The following is a 19,009-nucleotide window of genomic DNA, read 5'->3' on the forward strand; positions in this document are numbered from 1 at the left end:
GTGGTTGAGCCGCGCTGTTAAGTGGTTCCGCCATGCAGCCACACATTGACCTCTGTGCAAACAGACACAACTTTATGTGTGACCTGTTCTACAGCAACGGGTTGAAACCTCAGAGATATTTCTTTATCATACGCATGTCTTCCGTGAGTGATTAGATGTTGTTGCCTAAAACCAACCGGGGACTTTTCCCTCCCAACCAATCCGTTCAGGTCTTCTCTGCGGTGCCAGCTATTACTAGATAGTGAATTTCGATCTCGATGGAAAATATTATTTTAGCCGATAGGCAGCAGACACTTATGCGATTATAAAAATGTATTCAAACTAACTAACCGCCGCTAAATATCCGATAATGGTGGACTTTTCTCTTTAAGTTGGCGCGTTTTAAATGAGGTACTGGAGTAACGTGCGAAGCACTGATGCCAACTTCATAACAGCACCTCCAAAGTAGAGTAAACATGTACTGGTCGTTAAGGAGAATCCCTAGTTGTTTCAAACACACAAAATAACGTGTAAATAATGTTAAATTAATAAGAATGCCGCGCAGTTTAAGGAATGTGGTGGTGGGCGTAACCTGGCGTGTTAAATGTGGCTGAAGAACACGAACACCCTCCTTCTTCTCCTCCGCCTCCAGCCCCACCCGTCAGATTTCCATTCTCTCAAGTCACAACTTGACTGAAACTTTGTGCGGCTCAAGCGATGTTGGGAAATAAAGCGAGAATGCGCGGGGGAAGGGGCTGCTCATCAACTCTGCTGTAACATATGTGATCAACTATCTTTTTATTGGACTTGATGTGACTCGAGCCCCCCCGGCAGAGACGGGACTATGAGCAACAACGATATCTTCGAGATGGACTCCGTGACGGAGACGGAGGAGATGGAGGGTGATACCGAGCTGGGTATGATAGACGAGGAAGTTGGTAAGAGATTTCGCAAGAGTTCGTGGTTTTTGGTGTTGGTTAAAAGGCACTGTCTGGACTTTATTCCAGTTAACTGAGGTAACGTCCATCTGACGCTTGAAACACCACAGATACTGATCACATAACCGTGATCAGGTGGGAAAGTACCCACTCCTTCATCACTGCAGCTCGTCCACAGTTGAAACAGTGATGCTTTCATGGGTGTGACTTTGTCACAACTAGTTTTAAATATACCTAAATGTGGTGGACCATAATGACTCTTCAATTACTTGAGCACATTTTGGAAATACTTGAAATTTACTTGAGTATTTTGTGTTTTTCTGCAACTTAATGTATGGAAAAGCACTTTGCCAGTAAGTTCTGTTTATCACTAAGTTACTGTCATAATGAGGATATACATCATAAACATGTGGTCAACTTAAAAAGATGTGCTCCATTGTGATCAACTACATATCCAGGAGGCCCCTTAACATTAGCCACATTATTAAAATGCTGCTTAAGTATTAATGCATCTGTTATAGTAATTCATTGAATTAGGTAACACCTCTACTTCAACTTTAATATTTTTTACACAGATGAAATTGAGCAGATCTGCCTGAAACTAATGGTCCATGATTCCCCCACCACACACAAATATGATGTTGTTATGCAGAAGTCAACATGGAGTCCGTTTCACATTCAGATCATCCACCTGGCATGTGTGGTATCAGAGCAGCACCCACGCGGGGGTGGTGCTCACACATTATCAAGAGGCCACACGCTCGCGCTGCCATATCCGCTGCACAAATGAGTATAAATAACTGATATTAGGTGATCATTTCTTCAAAGGGAGACCACTCAAAAAGCAGCAAAAATCGTTTTTCCTCTCAGAGGTTTGGTGTTGCTCCTTGAACGCCTGCAGCTTTGGAGGGATTGGGACTGATCACATCACTCCACGCTCTTTTGTTTTCTCACATCTTACATTCCTATCTGCAAACTGAAGCCACAACTTAACCGTGGACTAGAATAATGGCAACCTACAGCTACAGTACAGTAGTTACAGTGTCGACACAGCTGTCAGCTTACATGCTTGTGTTTTATGGGAAAGATTTCACAATCTATGGGCTCTTTTGTGTTTTGTGTCGTCCACAGTGACATCCTGTCTGGGTTTTGCATGTTTTTTTTTTCTTTTTTCTTTTTTTTTCTTCTCATCATTCACTGACAGACAAATGGTCCTTTGGGTTAACTTCAATAGCTGTCAGTATTTAAAAGGCCCTGACCGTATGGAAAGGACCTGTGCTTTTCACACTGGATCACAAAAGGCCATGCCAAAGTGCTCTCTCTACTTAATGGAGCCTATATTGACTTGTCATGAATTATTAATGTTCATACTGTGATGCTGGATAACAGCAGAAAAACACAGAAAGACTGTCTCTCATAATCAGAGCGGCAGACTCTTTATTTTGGTGGAACTGATGCACCTAACTTTTTCATTTAGGTGCACCAATACCACATTTACCTGAAATTCCTGTAAAAAAAAGAAAAAAAAAAGAGGGTAGACAAATGTGTTCTCCATGTGAACCACAGCACAGCTGACATGATATTGCAAAAAGAAAAAAAAAATCAAGAACTGTTAGATTTGAGGTGCACCGGTACAACCAGTGCAAATGTTGAGCCACACAGCGCGCCTGCAATCAAAACAGCTGCACAGTGGAGTCCTGATAATGGATTTGTAGTTTGTTTTAGCCTAATAATGGAGGAACAAACCCACTGGTGACACAGGAAGTCATGTGCACGACGTGTTTTCAGTGCCATCGGTACCAGGTGTCTGCTCTCAGGAAGAGTGAATCATCAGTGATTTCATTTCACGATCAAAAAAAAAAATGCAATTATACTCACTAACTGCTCATGCTGAAGCAAGGGTCTACGCCCTGATTCTGCTCCTCGAAGACATTAAACTGATGCAGAAGAGTATTTCCTGTCAGATGGTGGTGATGAACACAAGTTTTTTTTGGATGTCAGGTCAAATATTATGTGTATCTTTGCATCTTCATGCTGCACAAACAAAACAAAACAAAAATCCAGCCTGGCACATGTGTCGCCATCAAAGAATGCAGTTTCCTTGTGTTTGCTTGGTCTGGTTTTATTGTTTTTTCATGTTGTCATGGAGGACATTCTCTAGAGAGGAAGTGAGGGCCGGGCGGGTGGGTTGTGGCGAGAAGGCAGATTTTTTTTCATGGGCATAGATTCAGCATGCTTTTCAAGAGAATCATACTTGCTGACTCGCTGTAGGCTGAGGAGGATTCGGTTGGCTTTTTATGACTCGGTAACTGGGGGCAGATATGAGTTTTTAACACATGAAAATGGCGACAGTAGAAAATAAACACATTGGCACTACAGGATGACCTCTGATCCACAGCGAACAACTCAAATGCGGCCTCGTGCCATCATGCATTGCATCATTATTACATTACATGTGATATTGCGTCGATGATACAGCTGACTGTGAGGGTGCAGCCCGACAATCCTTGGTGGGAAAAAGGCTGGAAAAACAGTTAACCAGCTGCTTGTTTCCATTATAAGTGAGATTGGTCAAATATATGAAAAAGCCATGCCGTTAAGTTCCAGTAAGTTTGAATGAGTGTGTATGAAAATAACAAAAGCCCCGAGGCACGGCCATTAAGGATGAGCAGGTAGTTTGCTGGTGGTTCAGTGACAAAATGCCGACATGCTTTCTTGCATAGAGCGCTTTGTCAGAGTTGCGACTGCAAGGCCGATGGAGGACTTTATTAATAAAGGAAAGTCTCATTTGACGAGCAGTGGTTCCCCCAGTGAGGTTTCACAGGACGTTACTATGGCCGCTGTGTATTTTGAAAACAACATCTGTCTCCACTTGGTGCTCTGTTTTACATGGAAAGACAGCAGGACTTTCCACACTGGATGTTCCATCGTCTGTTGAAAAAGAAAAAAAAAAGGCCATTATGACACAATTCTGAAACATAGAACAGCGTATATGGTAGTTGAAACTATTGCTCTTCTTTGTTTATTTGTGATGTGGTCAGTGGTGTGAAAGCTGGATTCAGATTCCTCGGTGGGTATTTGGGAAACACTGCAGTAAGCGGTGACCCATTTCTTTTCTGTTTCCAGGGAGTGATACAACATTGTGGTTACAGCACAATCATGTGTCAGCTTTAAAAAAAGAAAAAGAAGGAGAAGTCACCAGCATGACGTCTGGTGAAACTGGATGGTTTAAAGAGGGTCATTGGCTGTTTTAAGGCTGTGCTGCTTCAGTGAGCGCCACTGATGCAGAAAATGAACATGGTCCTGGTCAGATTCCAGGTAAAATGCTAATGTGAATATGTTCACAGACTCACAATGACAGTGTTTAGCTAGTATAATTATAAGGCTACTATGTTAGCCACTGTAGTTTAGCTTCTTAGCTACCTAGGGTTGCAATTGTATGAGATTTTCACAGTACAATAACCATCATTAATATCATTATTATATCAATCACAATGACCCTTAAAGGAATAAGCATTTTGGTTGAACAAACAAAACATTGTGTCCTGACAGTCATGAAACTTGATATAAACTTGATATATATTTTTAATAAACCTAAAACTGTAGAATTCAGTACTGTAGATAAACAAATGCAGCCTAAACGGTCAGATAACCTTCCATTTTCCATACAGCTGTGTACATGAGACAAGTGTTAGCATGCTAATATTTGTTCTGAGGTGCATCCCTGCTAGCATGCTTGCCAAGGCTTATGCTTCTAGCATTGCTAAAGACAATACTTTTGCGCATGATAAAAGTAATTTTATCGAGAATTTAATGGAAATAAAAAGCTTATATCGGCTATTACTTTAAAGCGTTGGGGTGTGTTTAAAACCCGTAAGAAGCTTACACACAGTTTTGGTGTATATTAGAGATGGGCCGATGCTGGATTCTTTTATAGGGCAACTGGTATCAAGGCTTGAAAATAATAGAAATCTCATAGCAATATATCTGCTACTTTTCTTTTTAATTTATGTAAACACATAACAGTGTTGTACTTGCTGTGTCACTTAGCATCTGGTTAGCCTAGATGTAGCTGAAGTTTTTAGGGTTTAAAATGTAGCTGGGTGCTACATAAAATTGGACCCGGTCGCTCTGTTGTAACAAGCTAAACTTCACCTGAGCTGCAGGTAAAGACTACACTGGATGTAGCATGATGTGACAGGTGATCCAGATGAGCATCACATAATAATGTGTGTACTTTTCAGAAGGTAGTCATTAAGGTAATGAGTTTCAGCTGGACACATCATTACCTCCTGAGAAAGGAAGTTAGACATACCAGTGTAAACAGCATACTGTGTGCGTTTGAGGGGTTAAAGTTGAGCTAAAAACATTACATTTCTATTAGTTTAGACCTCAAAGGTGCAGTTTGTGAGGATTTACCACCGGCTGAATTCTCCCAACAAACAGGGGCAGCATATTGACAGTACTAACTGCTAACTGTTGCTAACTGTATGCTGTTTATCCACCCATGACTGTATAGCTGCTGTTAGCTTGTTAGCTCAGTCAGCCGTGCAGCTAGCTAGACTGCTTTGGGAGTGTTGTTGGCCAAGCTTGGGGTTGCTGGGAGGAAGAGGTTTTCGGGCCCAAGGCCAGTTGGTTAGCGCGCAAACTTCAGCAGATGTCATCAGAACTGTGATTTCTTCACATTGTGCTGCAAACTTAAGTCATTTTTCAAATGTTTTATAGTAAGATTCTTACATAGTCAACCCTGCATTTTGACATTTTGCCTTACTTTCAGCAACAGTATCAATCACCTCAAGTATCTGTACATTTACAGCCTCAGTTGAGTTCAGATTCATTCTTCAAGTAAACATCCATCAAACCTCAAAGTCTGTATTCTCATTTTTGTGTTTGTTTTTTCACAGTGTACCCAGAGGAGTTCTTACCAACATATGAAAGTATTAAAGAAGGAACAAAAGTAACCAAAGCAGAGCTGGTGAGTCCACACACAGTAAATGTTTGCGTGAGCAACACAAGCAGCAAATGTACTCAATGTTTGTGTTTTAACTAAGTTCAGTTACTGCCCATGTGCAGGAAGATATCACTGGTATCTTTTAAACATGATTTACATATTTTTGAAAATCTGAAAAGGAAACTATCTTAAGCTTTACTTAAGGTACATTTATATGGCAGATATTGAAAATGCTGGCTCGTGGCAAGTGGTTACAAATGCTTCATTAATACCGTGTGGTGTCACAAGGTGAAGGAGAGGAGGAGAGAGCGATGATGGGCGTGTGTCATGATGTTTGTCGACTCTTCCCACTTCTCCTGCATGGCCCTCATCGCCGCTTAAATAGGCTGTTGACTGTTGGTGCCTAACACAACAGTTTCTCTGCACAGTCCCATCTGCACGCAGTCCCTCCTCTCTCTCTCTCTCTCTCTCTCTCTCTGTTCGCCATGTATGACATTATGGAGGAAGAGATCTATGAATATCAGGCAGCAGAGCTCTCCAGTGAGCCTTGTTTTTGCCCACAGACCGAGTTCAACGACAAGGAGGACTCCTTGTTCTTCAACGACGGCGTGAGGAGGATCGACTTCATCCTGGTGTACGAGGATGAGGACAAGAAGGAGTTTGAGAAGAGGCACACGTTCCAGCGGAAAAAGGTAGATCTCTTTTTTTTTTTTTTTTACAGTACATCATATTAAATCTGCAGGTACTTTAAAGGTTAATTATGTAATTTGTCCAGTAATAATTTTGGTTTGTCCTCTTATCACCAGAAATCAAAATACAAGCCTGTTTCCCTTCGCTGAATTTAAATCCCAATGTGAACATGTGACTTTAAAGGCATGTAAAGCTCATGTTAGCTCCTGCAAACTGCTAATCTCTGTATCAAAGCTCAGTTTCTGTTTATAGGCCTGAAAAAAGTCATTTGTCTTCATAAATGAGATTTCTATCAATGAATACAATGTTTTGTCAGCAGACTGAGCATCTCTTGGCTTGCCGACAAAACAGAACATTTGAGGACATCCTTTTATAGACCAAACAACTAATCAAAATAATAAACAGGTGTGAATTAACAATGAAAATAAGTTTAAGTTGCAGCCTGTGAACACATACCGGTCATATTGACTCTCGCCTATTTGTAAAGGGAGTTTTTATTTGAAGCAGGATTAATGTCCATGACGCGAAATAAATTTTTTGCTGCGAGCATGCGTTCAGCCCAGTGAGAACAATGTTGCTTTCAACTTTAATTAACCAGAAAAGGGAACAGCCGAGCATACATTGTTTTTATAGTTCCTGTACGCCGTACTTAACATTCATTCAGCGTTGTGTACTTGTGGGTTATTCAGTACAGCTGGGTGCCCTGAGGGGGGCTGTGTGAATGAGCAACGTTACTCCTTCACTTACGCCACCAAAACTTTGCCAAGAAAATTCAGATCAGGTCAGCGTGAGTCATAACTCGCTTTATCTGAACTAGAACTCCTTCGCATTGGTCTGAAACTGGTCGGTGACAAGACAGAGAGCAAACACTTGATCTGGGTTTGTCCGGCATCGGAGGGACTCTTTTGCATGTCGCATATCCAAACGTCAGGGATCAGTGCATACATTACAAACAGAGACATGACATGACGTACAGAGGTCTGTTGTTTGTCGCTGATCGTTCCCACCGCCTTTCACAATAGATCCAAGGGATGTGCAAGATAATGCTTGAAAACACTGCAGAGCCACAGACATTAGAGATTGTTACCTGCACTGTTGCAATCGAAACCCCCAGGCAGTTTTGCAATTAAGACTGTGTCCCACAATGTTGGAAAATAGTACAGACTTGCAAAAACATCGGCCTGTAATGGGTGGGAAAATACAGATAAACAGATGAATCATGTGCCGCGTTTTGGCAGTAGTGAAGTGAGGTAATGCATGGAGGAGGAAGCACGTGTGAAGAAGATGATCAGCCAGTTTTAGTCAGTTCAGGGGGAGAGGGCTGTTGCAAGTCGGAGCTCATGAGCCACTTTAACCACAGATCCAGTGTGACTTAAGCAATTCCTCCTTTTACAATCAGCCCAAAGCAAAGTTAATCCAGTTGGGGATGAGAGTCCGTACCGGGCACTCCCTTCACCTTGTTGTTCCAGAGCTGAACGTGGCTCAAACTGAAGTTGCTAAAGCTTGTTTCCCTGCTGGAAGGGCGTGGTTCACCTCAAACACTGCAGTGATGATAAAATCAACTTTTTGAATATTTGATTTGTTTGTGGAAAAATGTTCGCGGACTTACAGTGTTTCCTGTGTGTCAGGACAACAGAGCTCCCTCAGAGGTGTCCCTGAGAATCGTTGCTAAATGTTGCTTTAAATAAAGAACTTTAAAAGTTAATCTTCAAGCTGTATGAATGAAATTGACCTGACTTAAAGGTTATCAAGGTGATGTGAGGGATTCTGTCTCCTCTCTAATAAAGTTAAAATAAACCTAACTTGAATAAACGCTTCTGTGTACATTCCCTAGCAGTGCTTTGACAGACATGCTCAGTATTTACACTGCAGGCTCGGCACATAAGTCATGCATAAACAGAAACTGAATCAGAATGACCGGAGAGCAGAGGTGAGTGTTGCAACAGTACTCAAACCGTTTATCTGTTCCTCTCTGTAGAGACGGCGGGAGTACTTTGAGGCCAGCCTGATGAAGATGGGGATGGAGCTGGAGGCCACGAAATCCGTGAGTAGACCACATTCCCATACTGTCCAACTTAAAGGGTAACCTCAGCTTCTGAAATCGGTCCAGTATTTCCATTTGAAAGGAAGTATATGTACAGAAGCCGAGTCCACTGCTACATGTTCTTCCCCTGTCTCTCCCCCATTTCCTGTCTCTTTCTAAATTGTCTAATAATTTCTAAAAACGCATCCTTTGTGTTTTGCAGGTAATCGATGAGAAACTGACGTTTGTGAAGGTCCACATGCCGTGGGACGTGCTGTGCACTTACGCTGAGGTCCTGCACATAAAGCTCCCTATCCAGGCCAATGACCTGTCCTCCCGACCGTCCCCGTGGCGCTATTTATCCTGCATCACCAAGTACTTCTACCCTAACGAAGACCTGATCCGGAAGGAGACCGAGTTCTTCACAGCCCCCTTTGAGAAAGACCGCCTGGACTACTTCTACGTCAGGGACAGAGACACTTTCTTCACTCAGTCCATGAGGAGCAGGATGGTAACCCGTCTCCTGCTGTTGCAGCCTTAAAGTTCTTCTCGTATTTTGTTTTTATTTTCAAGGAGTATCTGTTGGGTTGTAAACATAAAACGTATCCGTTTTCTCCCCTCAGGCATATTACATCCTGAGTCGAGCCCTGTATGAAATACGAGGGAGCATAAAGAAGTTTGGCATCACCAAACTGCTGGACGGTGGAGTGTACAAGGCTGCCTACCCCCTCCATGACGTAAGAGATTTAACGCTTCTTCCTTCTGCGTCAGTGTTTAGTTGGTAGCACTCTACCTCACAGCTCTGTACAAACAAAGTCATAGTGAGGTAATAGTTTGATCGTAAAGAGGTAATAATTAAATCATACCAAAATCAGAAATCCCTGTGGGGGAAATACATCATACTAATAGTTTACAGATACTCCTGGTTGAGTGGAAAATATCACACTGTAGATATAAAAAAAGATATAAACAGAGGAAGATAATACAACAAGAGTAAGTCAGAATAAAATATGTAAAGTACTAAAAAATAAAAATAACTGGAAACAAAATATGTAGCTAAAACTACAATATAACACGCAATTACACAAGTAATAGCTTGGTATTAACAACAGTTAAATCTGGGTAATATCAGACCAGACTATTCATGTTAAATGGTAATAAGGGGCTTAAAGCAAAGGGTGAAAAAAGACATGGAAAATACATTTAAAACAGGGTAACATGTTGGTAACTATGTGGTTAGCTACTAGCAATAAAATACTCATGTGATATTTGGATTCAGAAATGGTAATAAGGTGATTAATGAGGTAAAAACCATATATTGAAGTGTTGTTCTATTAATAATAGGCTGATATCAGCTTAATACTTATAGAATCACATGACAATTCCACCTGCAACCTGGTTAGTGTTGGAGTAACTTGCCAGTTTCAGTGTGTAGGTTGCCAGCAGGAAGGCTGTTGCTGTTTGACGAGTTGACGGATATTTTGGAAACAGTAGGACACAGGAAGGGAAAGGAAGCAGGGAATGTCACCAGAAAGACGAGTTTCGAGATAATACTGTACAAAATTGAAGATATGAATACTGTACAGTTTCATGCTGTTAGCTTAGATATCATGCAAAATATTATTTTGGTAAAAGTGAGAGTCGGGCATATGGATAGTACTTTAGTTAAAGCCCTGAAATATGTGATATTAAATATAAATAATAAATGATCGAAGTAAAAGTAAACAATTCATATGTTTACACGTAGGTTGTATACTTCTGGTCAAATGATTTATCCCTCTGGTCAATCACTGGAGCTCATATTCAGCATGTCTATATTCAGAATAGGAGATTTTATTTTTATCCAGTTGCTGATGAAATAGAATAACTTAAAATGTGCTGCTTTGACTCTGGTGCATCATGCAATCTGCAAAGTAACTACTGACTTAAGTAATCAAATAAATAAAGTGAAGTTCATCAAAAACAAGTACATGGATATTGTACATAAGTGCAGCACTTGAGGGAATGTACTGCTTTAACGTGATTATTAATGAAGTAAGCAGTACTCTTATCCTTTGTATATGTTTTAAATCTATTTTTATGTGTCATTTAGTGGTATTTAGCATGGTTTTATACTGTTAGTAAACTAAAAATGTCCCTTCTCTGTATCACTTGTGTTTTTCAGTGCAGGTTCAACGTCAAGTCCAAAGAAGAGGGCTGCCCCAACGAGAGGTTCCTGCTCTACGAGGAATGGGCTCACCCCAAAAGCTTCTACAAGATGCAACCACTTGACCTCATCAGGTTAACGCAGAATTTATGTTAAAGCACTAAAACGGTTCTTTCATGACAGTATTTCAAATCAGCTTAAACTCAAGAGTCTTTTGTTGCCAGGTTCTACTGCAGTTTTATTGCCTGTGTGTCCGAGCAGGAACCAAATCTCTTTTGTCTCTGACCTTCACTTTACTTCCCTCAGCGAACAGCACAGTAAACGTTGCAGTTGTTTCCTCCACAGGAAGTATTACGGGGAGAAGATCGGCATTTACTTTGCCTGGCTGGGTTTCTACACCATAATGCTCGCTCTGGCTGCTGTTGTGGGACTGGGTTGTTTCATCTACGGATACAAAACTCAAGAAACCAGCACCTGGAGGTACGCGCACTGAAACGTCCCCAAGAGGCTTTGAATAATGAACTTGGATAGTATCCAATATAACACATTGTGCCTAGTTTCCCAGCTCCTGTGCAGTCTTGCTCCGTTTTGTCTGATAATCTCTGTTTTGTGTCGCAGCAAAGAGGTGTGTGACCCTGAAATTGGAGGGAAGATTGTGATGTGTCCACAGTGTGACAGGGAATGCAAATACTGGAGGTTGAACAGCACCTGTGAAGCTTCGAAAGTGAGATTTATTGTATTTCAACTGCAAATTTCTTTCACTTAATGCTCCTCCTAATGTCAGACAGTATGCAATGGACAAAAATGATCTATAGTAATTTGCCCATGTAAAGGCTAACATGTTTCTTCATAGTTAATATGCAATAGGGCTTTTACAAATTTTTCAGATGGAGCTTCGAACGTCTGTTGGAAACATCATTGCCCAAAAAGAAATATTTGAAATCTTTGAACAAAAGTCCTCAATTATAATCAATGCAGGCGATGTATAACTGTTATTTTGTTATATAAATGTGATTTATGGTGGTTTCCTCCATTAATATAGGTGTGTGCAGCGTGTGGAGGAGCAAAACAGTTGTTTTTCAAAGTATAAACTCCAACAAATGAATGAATGAATGAACATTTCAGTGGATAAAAAAACTTGATTTTTCAATGAATCTTTACTCAGTTATGTGTATCAAAAAGGGACCCAAACACACAGAGGCAGGCAGGTAAAAAAAAAAAAAGATACAAGAAGTTAGCTTGAATAATTAGGCTGAAGTCCCAAAACCCAAAATGCAAAGCAGTAAAGAGGCAGGCCATGAAAACTGAAGACGAATACAAAAATGGAGGGCAAACCACAAAGCCACGGTGAGAAGACAAGAAAGGAAAACACAAGGACCAGGGAACAGACACAGAAGAACCGAAGAAGAATGGAGGAAAAAAAATACAGGCAGACGGAGTGATTGTCTTTTTTTCTCGCCCTTTAACCCAGTCACCTGTTCATTAGATAAAGACAGGAAGTGCAGAGTAACATATGACACGTGAATATAACCTACAAAATAATGTTTAAAACAAAGGAGTCAGAAACAATTGTACACAACCACCGCTGGAATCTGACTTTATAAACAGAGTAAACCCAAAAATATTAATGCAGAATTCAAATGTTGATTTTGGATTCACTTGTCAACATAATGAATGCGAAGCTTTGAACTACTGGGTACACCCTAACATATTCTAATAATATAATTATAGCAGATATTATGTACAATCATTTAAAAGACATGACCCCTGTATGTAATCTGGAGTCAGAACACTGTATTGTCTAGGTTTTGGTACATACAGCACAGTACTGTTATGATACAGTAACAGGATTTCCATATTTAAATGTGTGTCGCTGCTAATATATGTATAATATTTGCATGTACGGAGACAACTGTGACCATTTGACATCCTTGTTTCTCTTTCTCTCTCTATTTTCTGTAGAAACTATGTATATTCGATAACTTTGGAACCCTGGTGTTTGCAGTTTTCATGTCAATCTGGGGTAAGTTTTAGACATTTTTCAAAGATTTGTCAATCCACTTATGCTGTACTTATGAGTCATGCCTATAACCCCAACTTTGTCCCAAGTTGTTTTTTCCTCATCTTTTGCATTATTAAATCATGTTTTTTGACACAATTCACAGCACATAATTGATATGGAGGAGGACAGTGTCGTTGCGGATTTGTTTCTTACCATCACCCTGCTTGTTTTTTCCTGCTCATTTCCTACCTGTAGTAACTTTGTTCCTGGAGTTTTGGAAACGCTACCAGGCGGAGCTGGAGTACGAGTGGGACACTGTGGCGTTTCTGGAGCAGCAAGAGCCGCCTCGTCCAGAATATGAAGCCAAGTGTATCTATGAGAGGAAGAACCCTGTCACAGGGGTAAATCACACACGCGCACAGACTTTTTTCATGTTGCGAAAAATTGTTTAATCTCTACTAAAAATGAGAGAAAAGTTAAAGGTGCCTGTCAAATTCATACTCAAAAACAAGCAGGGGGCAGCAAATCCCCTGAGTAACCTCTGACTGCTGCGAACAGTTGCTGGCCTCAACAAGTTAGATCAGTTAGATGTGCAGTTAGCGGTCTGGTGTTGGAGCTCAGGGACCAGGGGAGTGTTGCTGTTTTAACATGATTTCAACTGAAATGCTGACATATTGCTCTTTGAGGATGGATTTTAAATATCGACTGGTGTTCATGTCCAGTATTTTCATAGTGTTTGTTTGTGTTTTAGGTCAAAGAAAAAGTGCCATATACAGCCTGTGGACGATGTGTTCGGGTGTCGATAGGAATTGGGACGGTCCTATTCTGGGTAATGTAATAAATACCATTTTCAATTCAATTTATTCATCTACAAAGCTTTATTATTCCCTGATTTTAATCTCACTAACAAGTTCCTCCAAGTTCCAAGTTCCTTATGATTTTTCAATAAATGTGTTATTTGGTGTGATTTAGATGTAAAAAGCACCAAATTCAAAGTCGGAACTTGTTTAGACATTACTAACCCATAAACTAAAACCCACCAGTGACCTACAGTATATTTTCAAATTTAAACAGAAAATTAATCTTCTTCAATTGTATTTTGTCATTTAGATTCTGTTGATCCTCGCATCCATTGTGGCCATCACTGTCTATCGCCTGGCTGCATTTTTTGCCTTCTCAGCTCGACTCAGAGCTCAGGACCTGAAGGAGCTGGAACCTCTGAAGGAGTACGTGACGCCTCAGATGGCCACGTCCGTCACCGCCTCGCTCATCAGCTTCGTCGTGATTATGATCCTCAACATTCTCTATGAGCGGGTCGCCATCTGGATCACCGACTTCGGTAAGTTTCAATTCTCCCTCTGCACAGACTTCCCAGTGTTTTTTCTTTTCCTATTCCTGAGCTCTTTCTCATCTGATGCACAATAACAGAGCTTCCGCGCACCAAGACGGACTACGAGAACAGCTTGACCCTGAAGATGTTCCTCTTTCAGTTTGTCAACTACTACTCCTCCTGTTTCTACATCGCCTTCGCCAAAGGCAAAGCAGTTGGCTATCCCGGAGATCCCGTTTATCTCCTGGGAAAATACCGTAATGAGGAGGTAGAGTTTGTCCACCTTGCTCTCATGTGTCTAACACACCCATTTCTTAGTCTTGACACTTTTTTTTGTGTTGTTGTCCTTCAGTGTGATCCTGGTGGTTGTCTGATCGAGTTGACGACTCAGCTCTCTATCATCATGGGTGGAAAAGCCATCTGGAACAACATTCAAGAGGTCTTGCTACCGTAAGAAGTCAGACTCTAAGGCCAATTGTTTGTTAAATATAGAAACAAGTTGACGTGTCAGAGCCAAGAGGCTTATAGCTAGTCATACAACAGCTCTCTATGTCATACCAGGTCACTTTTACTGTATATGATCTCTTCTGCTCCTCTGCAGGTGGGTGAAAAATTTGATCTTCCGCTACTGCACCCGCGTGGCCTCAGAGAAGGTGATCCCACGGTGGGAACAGGACTACCAGCTGCAGCCAGTGTCAAAACTCGGGCTGTTCTATGAATATCTTGAGATGGGTAAGAAGGGAAAACAGTCGTCTTCTGTCTCTTTGTCTGCCACTTTGACAGCTGCACACCTGGAGCCGGTTGCACAAGCACAGTTCAAGCACAGCATAATTACAACGCAAGAGTTTGGAGTTGAGACTTATGTATCATGAAAATAGCTAAACCGGTTGCACCACCCACTGTTATTCTCACGAGGGGGCCTCTCACACTTCACTTAGCCCTAGACTAAAGGAGCTGTTCGCTCCAGGCTAAGAAGCTTTCACACTGGCACATTCTTGGCACACTTGGCACACTCCAAAGAGAGCTCACTTTATCCTTGGGCTGGCCCTGCTCCAGAGCATGGTTATCCCCTGAAGATGTACTAAACACAGATCTTTGAGATGCCAGTGTGTGTGTTGTGTTTGCACCAGACTGCCAGGACTTTGTAGCCAACTGACTAAAGGCTTTTTCATACTGCATATACTTAGCTCTGGGCTAAGAGTTGAGTTCTAGTCTGAATGCTAAACTAAGCTAACAGTCTGCTGGCTCTATTCCTTACTTAACACACAGCTGTGATTGTGGCATCGATCTTTGCAGGTAACTCTCAGCAACAAGACAAATAAAACGAGTATGAGTGCGTGTCACTGAAGGCCAGCTCATTAACCATCCTCGAATCTGGAATAGTTAGTTCTCTGTTTTGATAAGAGAGTTAACACATGTCAGCAATTACAGCTAAGCACATTATTGAAGTTTAAATAATGCAACCCACTTTTGTGAACTAGCTAGAAAATAGCTTGTAGTTATCTTGACTTAACTGATTAGTCTCAGTTGTGCCCGTCTTTTTTTATACACGTCCCTCGTCTCTCTCGCAGTCATCCAGTTTGGCTTTGTGACCCTGTTCGTGGCCTCCTTCCCGCTGGCTCCGGTCCTGGCTCTGGTCAACAACCTGTTTGAAATTCGAGTCGACGCGTGGAAAATCACCACTCAGTTTCGCCGTGTCGTGCCAGAGAAGGCCCAAGATATCGGGGCCTGGCAGCCCATTCTTCAAGGCGTCGCCATATTGGCTGTGGCAACAAATGTAAGTCATTGTTTACAATGAGTTTTTAGAATTTAGGCATTATTTCTCTGCGTCACTACATTTGCTTTATGTTCTGCTGTCTCGACAGGCCATGATCATCGCTTTTACATCAGACATGATTCCACGGTTGGTCTACTACTGGTCTTTCTCTGTGTACCCGTATGGAGATTACCCTGGTCACACCATGCAGGGCTACATCAACAGCTCTCTGTCTATTTTCAACACCGACGATTTCTCCAACTTTAGCATGCCCATCAGCAAAGTTCCCAACATGACCACCTGCAGGTACGTCTGTGTGCTGCACATAGTTGTCGTTGCAAATGTCGTCCATTTTGGAGAGTTAAAAGAAGTGTGAACATCTGTACCCACTTGGTTCAGAAGAAAACTATTAAAAATGTTGCTTTCCTAGGTATCGAGATTTTCGCTTTCCTCCCGGGCACGACAGGCAGTATGAGTACACCATGCAGTACTGGCATGTGATCGCTGCCAAGATGGCTTTTATAATTGTTGTTGAGGTGGGTACGAATAAAACAGGAAATGATTATGAAAACAGCAATCAATAAAACACATTAATGGAGGTATCTCTTCCTCTTCTTCATCTTCTTCTTCTCCTCACAGCACATTGTTTACCTCACCAAGTTCATCCTGTCCTACGTGATCCCAGACGTCCCGTACGCCGTTAAAGAACAGATCAAGCGGGAGAAGTACTTGACGCAGGTCATCCTCCACGAGACCAACCTCAAGCTGGTGAGCAAACGTTTGAAACCAGTCATCGACGATACACTTAAAGTGACAGAAGCGAGCATGGCAATGGACGATCTGGAGCTCGGTTTCTGACACTAGATGTAAATGTGTCAAAGAGATCACATCCCTGATACTGTACATACATGACTATCCACATCTCTTCAAATACTGACCGAACACCTTGTGAAGAAGTGACAGAATTAAGACCCAGAGCGAGGTGTTGACTTTTGTTACGGAAAATGTGAAGCAACCAAGAAGAGCGACCGCCGCTGAAAGTTCCTGCCAGGCTGCTGAATAAACCAAGGGGAAACCACTGTTGTCTGGGCCTCACACACCGGACTCACACTGTGTGTTTCACTTCTGTCAGGAGTGGGAAAGGCAAAAGAAAGTAAAGAACAGCACATCTGTCCTTTATCACTTCTGAGTGTTTTTGGTTCTTCTAGTAAAACTAGAGATGTCAAATCAGTGCCTGATGTTCTGAAGCTTCACACTAATGAAGACCAACCATTTGGTGGCTTGAGCGTGACAAACAACAAAAACCACCCATCTCAGTGTCCACTCACAAGTTTTATTCTAGAGCTTTCAAGTGCAGTTTATTCAAGTGCTGTCCCCAAGAGCAATTATAAGGTGCTTAACTTGAGTGTCTCCATTTCTATTTCTTAAAGGTGCATTGGTGATTTTAGCTGTAAATACACAATACAATACAAAAATGAGCTTAATAGTTAGCATGCTGGCCTATCACGGTCTGAGGCTCCTATGTTGGTGTTGTCAACATGGACACTCCCCCGGTGCTCCCAGCTCTGGTTCAGGACCCCTAGCTGCACAGCTAACTGAGCTAGCTAGCTAACAGTGGCTACATACTGCAACAAATAGCGGTTACTCTACCAGTGCGCTGTCCCCTATATATATTTTTTTATATATAGAGTCGACAGGTGGCCAGTTCCTACATATTGCACCTTTAACACAAAAGGGGCATCAGCATCAGAGATGAAGAAGAAGTGTATTTTTTTATTTTTTTATTTTATCGGCATTTCGAAAAAAACAACTTCTCATCTGTGCTGGGCTGAAACATAAGCTACAGTGTGGTTGAAAGCTCTGGAAAAAGCTAGTGTGTTGCCCTTGAGTTGGGGTTTATTTTGTGTATGTGTGTGTGTGTGTGTCTTCCAGTTTTGTGACTACAGTATGTTTTAGCTTGGCTCTATCAGCACTGCAGTCTCTCACTCCGTCCGTCGTGCTGGGGGCTCAGAGCTGTCACACACACCTGTAGCCAACAAAAGCCACTGCTCTGTGATTGTTTTCCTTCACGTCATGTCAGTATTACTATGTACAAAAACTGCTTTTGATTGCTGAATGTTTTTTGTTTGTTGATGAGGTTTCTTTTTTTTATCCTGCTATCTCTGTTACAAGAACTAAAGAGCTGCAGTGATGCGCCTGCAGCTCGCAGTGTTACACAGCTGAGGAGTTACAAACCTAAAGCCACTGACTAAATGTACCTCAGTAAGCCTTTTAAACAGGGAAACATCATGTTGAATGTTCCTATATTTCCCAATTTCTTTTAGATTCAGATTTGGCTCCTGTCTCTTTAAACCCCCCTCAATCTGCTCCAATTGGTCGGCTCACACACGCCTGAACAACAGATCCGCTGTGCTAAATTGATTCTAACTGCAAGACGTAGATTATGCAAAAGTGACATGGTGACAAGACTGTCACAAAAGTACAGAATTAAAGGCGGGACAGCTGACGATGCGTTTCAGGAGCAGTGTTTTCTGTGGGAGAGGAGGAGCCTCTGTTGGTGCAGAAGTTTTGGACCTTGTACATGCACAGTAATCTATGTAAAACACTGAAGGAAAGGGAAAAAATGGAAAAGCATAAAAGGTCTCCTTTAAATCACATCAGGAGAATTGTTAATTTCTTAAATCTACCGTGCATCCCTACTCTTAAGCTGGAATATTAGATCAATCCCTCCGCTGTATTATCACCTCGCCTTGTCACATAAACAGTATCATATACCAGCGACATCTGATGATGCTTCTTTATCCTCTCTTTCATACAAAGCCATGAAATTGTTTTATATAAAAAAGGTTTCCTTCCTGTACTCCAAAGTCTTTAAAGAATTTCTGAAGATTAAAAAGATGCATTTATTTTTTTGCGTTTGTAGTAAGTATGCACAACGTCACATAACAGATGTCTCAGTGCACTGACAGCGTCTGGAGTACACGTCTGCATCGCCGCAGCTGCAGGTGAGAAACCAAACCACTGGAGGTCAGCAGAAACGAAGATTTGCAGTTTGTTCCAGACTTTTCTAACTCCTCTTAAACTCCTCTTATTACACCAATTTTACATTGAAGTGTGTTCACAGGTCTTGGGGAGTACAACTGCATATGAGTAAAATAAAGTATTGTAAAGTGTTTTGTGGCTCCAGAGGGGGC

The 19,009-nt window shown here is 41.6% G+C and overlaps 1 protein-coding gene across 1 annotated transcript; it reads left to right on the plus strand.

The window, feature by feature from the left end:
- Positions 1-154: 154 nt before the first annotated feature.
- Positions 155-18,988, plus strand: ano6 (anoctamin 6). Its single transcript, XM_037122034.1, has 20 exons — positions 155-917; positions 5,822-5,892; positions 6,432-6,560; positions 8,537-8,602; positions 8,805-9,092; positions 9,205-9,318; positions 10,746-10,861; positions 11,073-11,207; positions 11,346-11,451; positions 12,690-12,750; positions 12,985-13,130; positions 13,481-13,558; positions 13,840-14,068; positions 14,158-14,327; positions 14,412-14,509; positions 14,661-14,791; positions 15,631-15,836; positions 15,925-16,121; positions 16,246-16,351; positions 16,455-18,988. The coding sequence occupies exons 1-20, from the start codon at positions 824-826 to the stop codon at positions 16,671-16,673; spliced, it is 2,760 nt and encodes a 919-aa protein (XP_036977929.1). The 5' UTR covers positions 155-823; the 3' UTR covers positions 16,674-18,988.
- Positions 18,989-19,009: the final 21 nt, after the last annotated feature.

This window comes from Acanthopagrus latus, chromosome 14, assembly GCF_904848185.1.
Source record: "Acanthopagrus latus isolate v.2019 chromosome 14, fAcaLat1.1, whole genome shotgun sequence".
NCBI lineage: Eukaryota > Metazoa > Chordata > Actinopteri > Spariformes > Sparidae > Acanthopagrus > Acanthopagrus latus.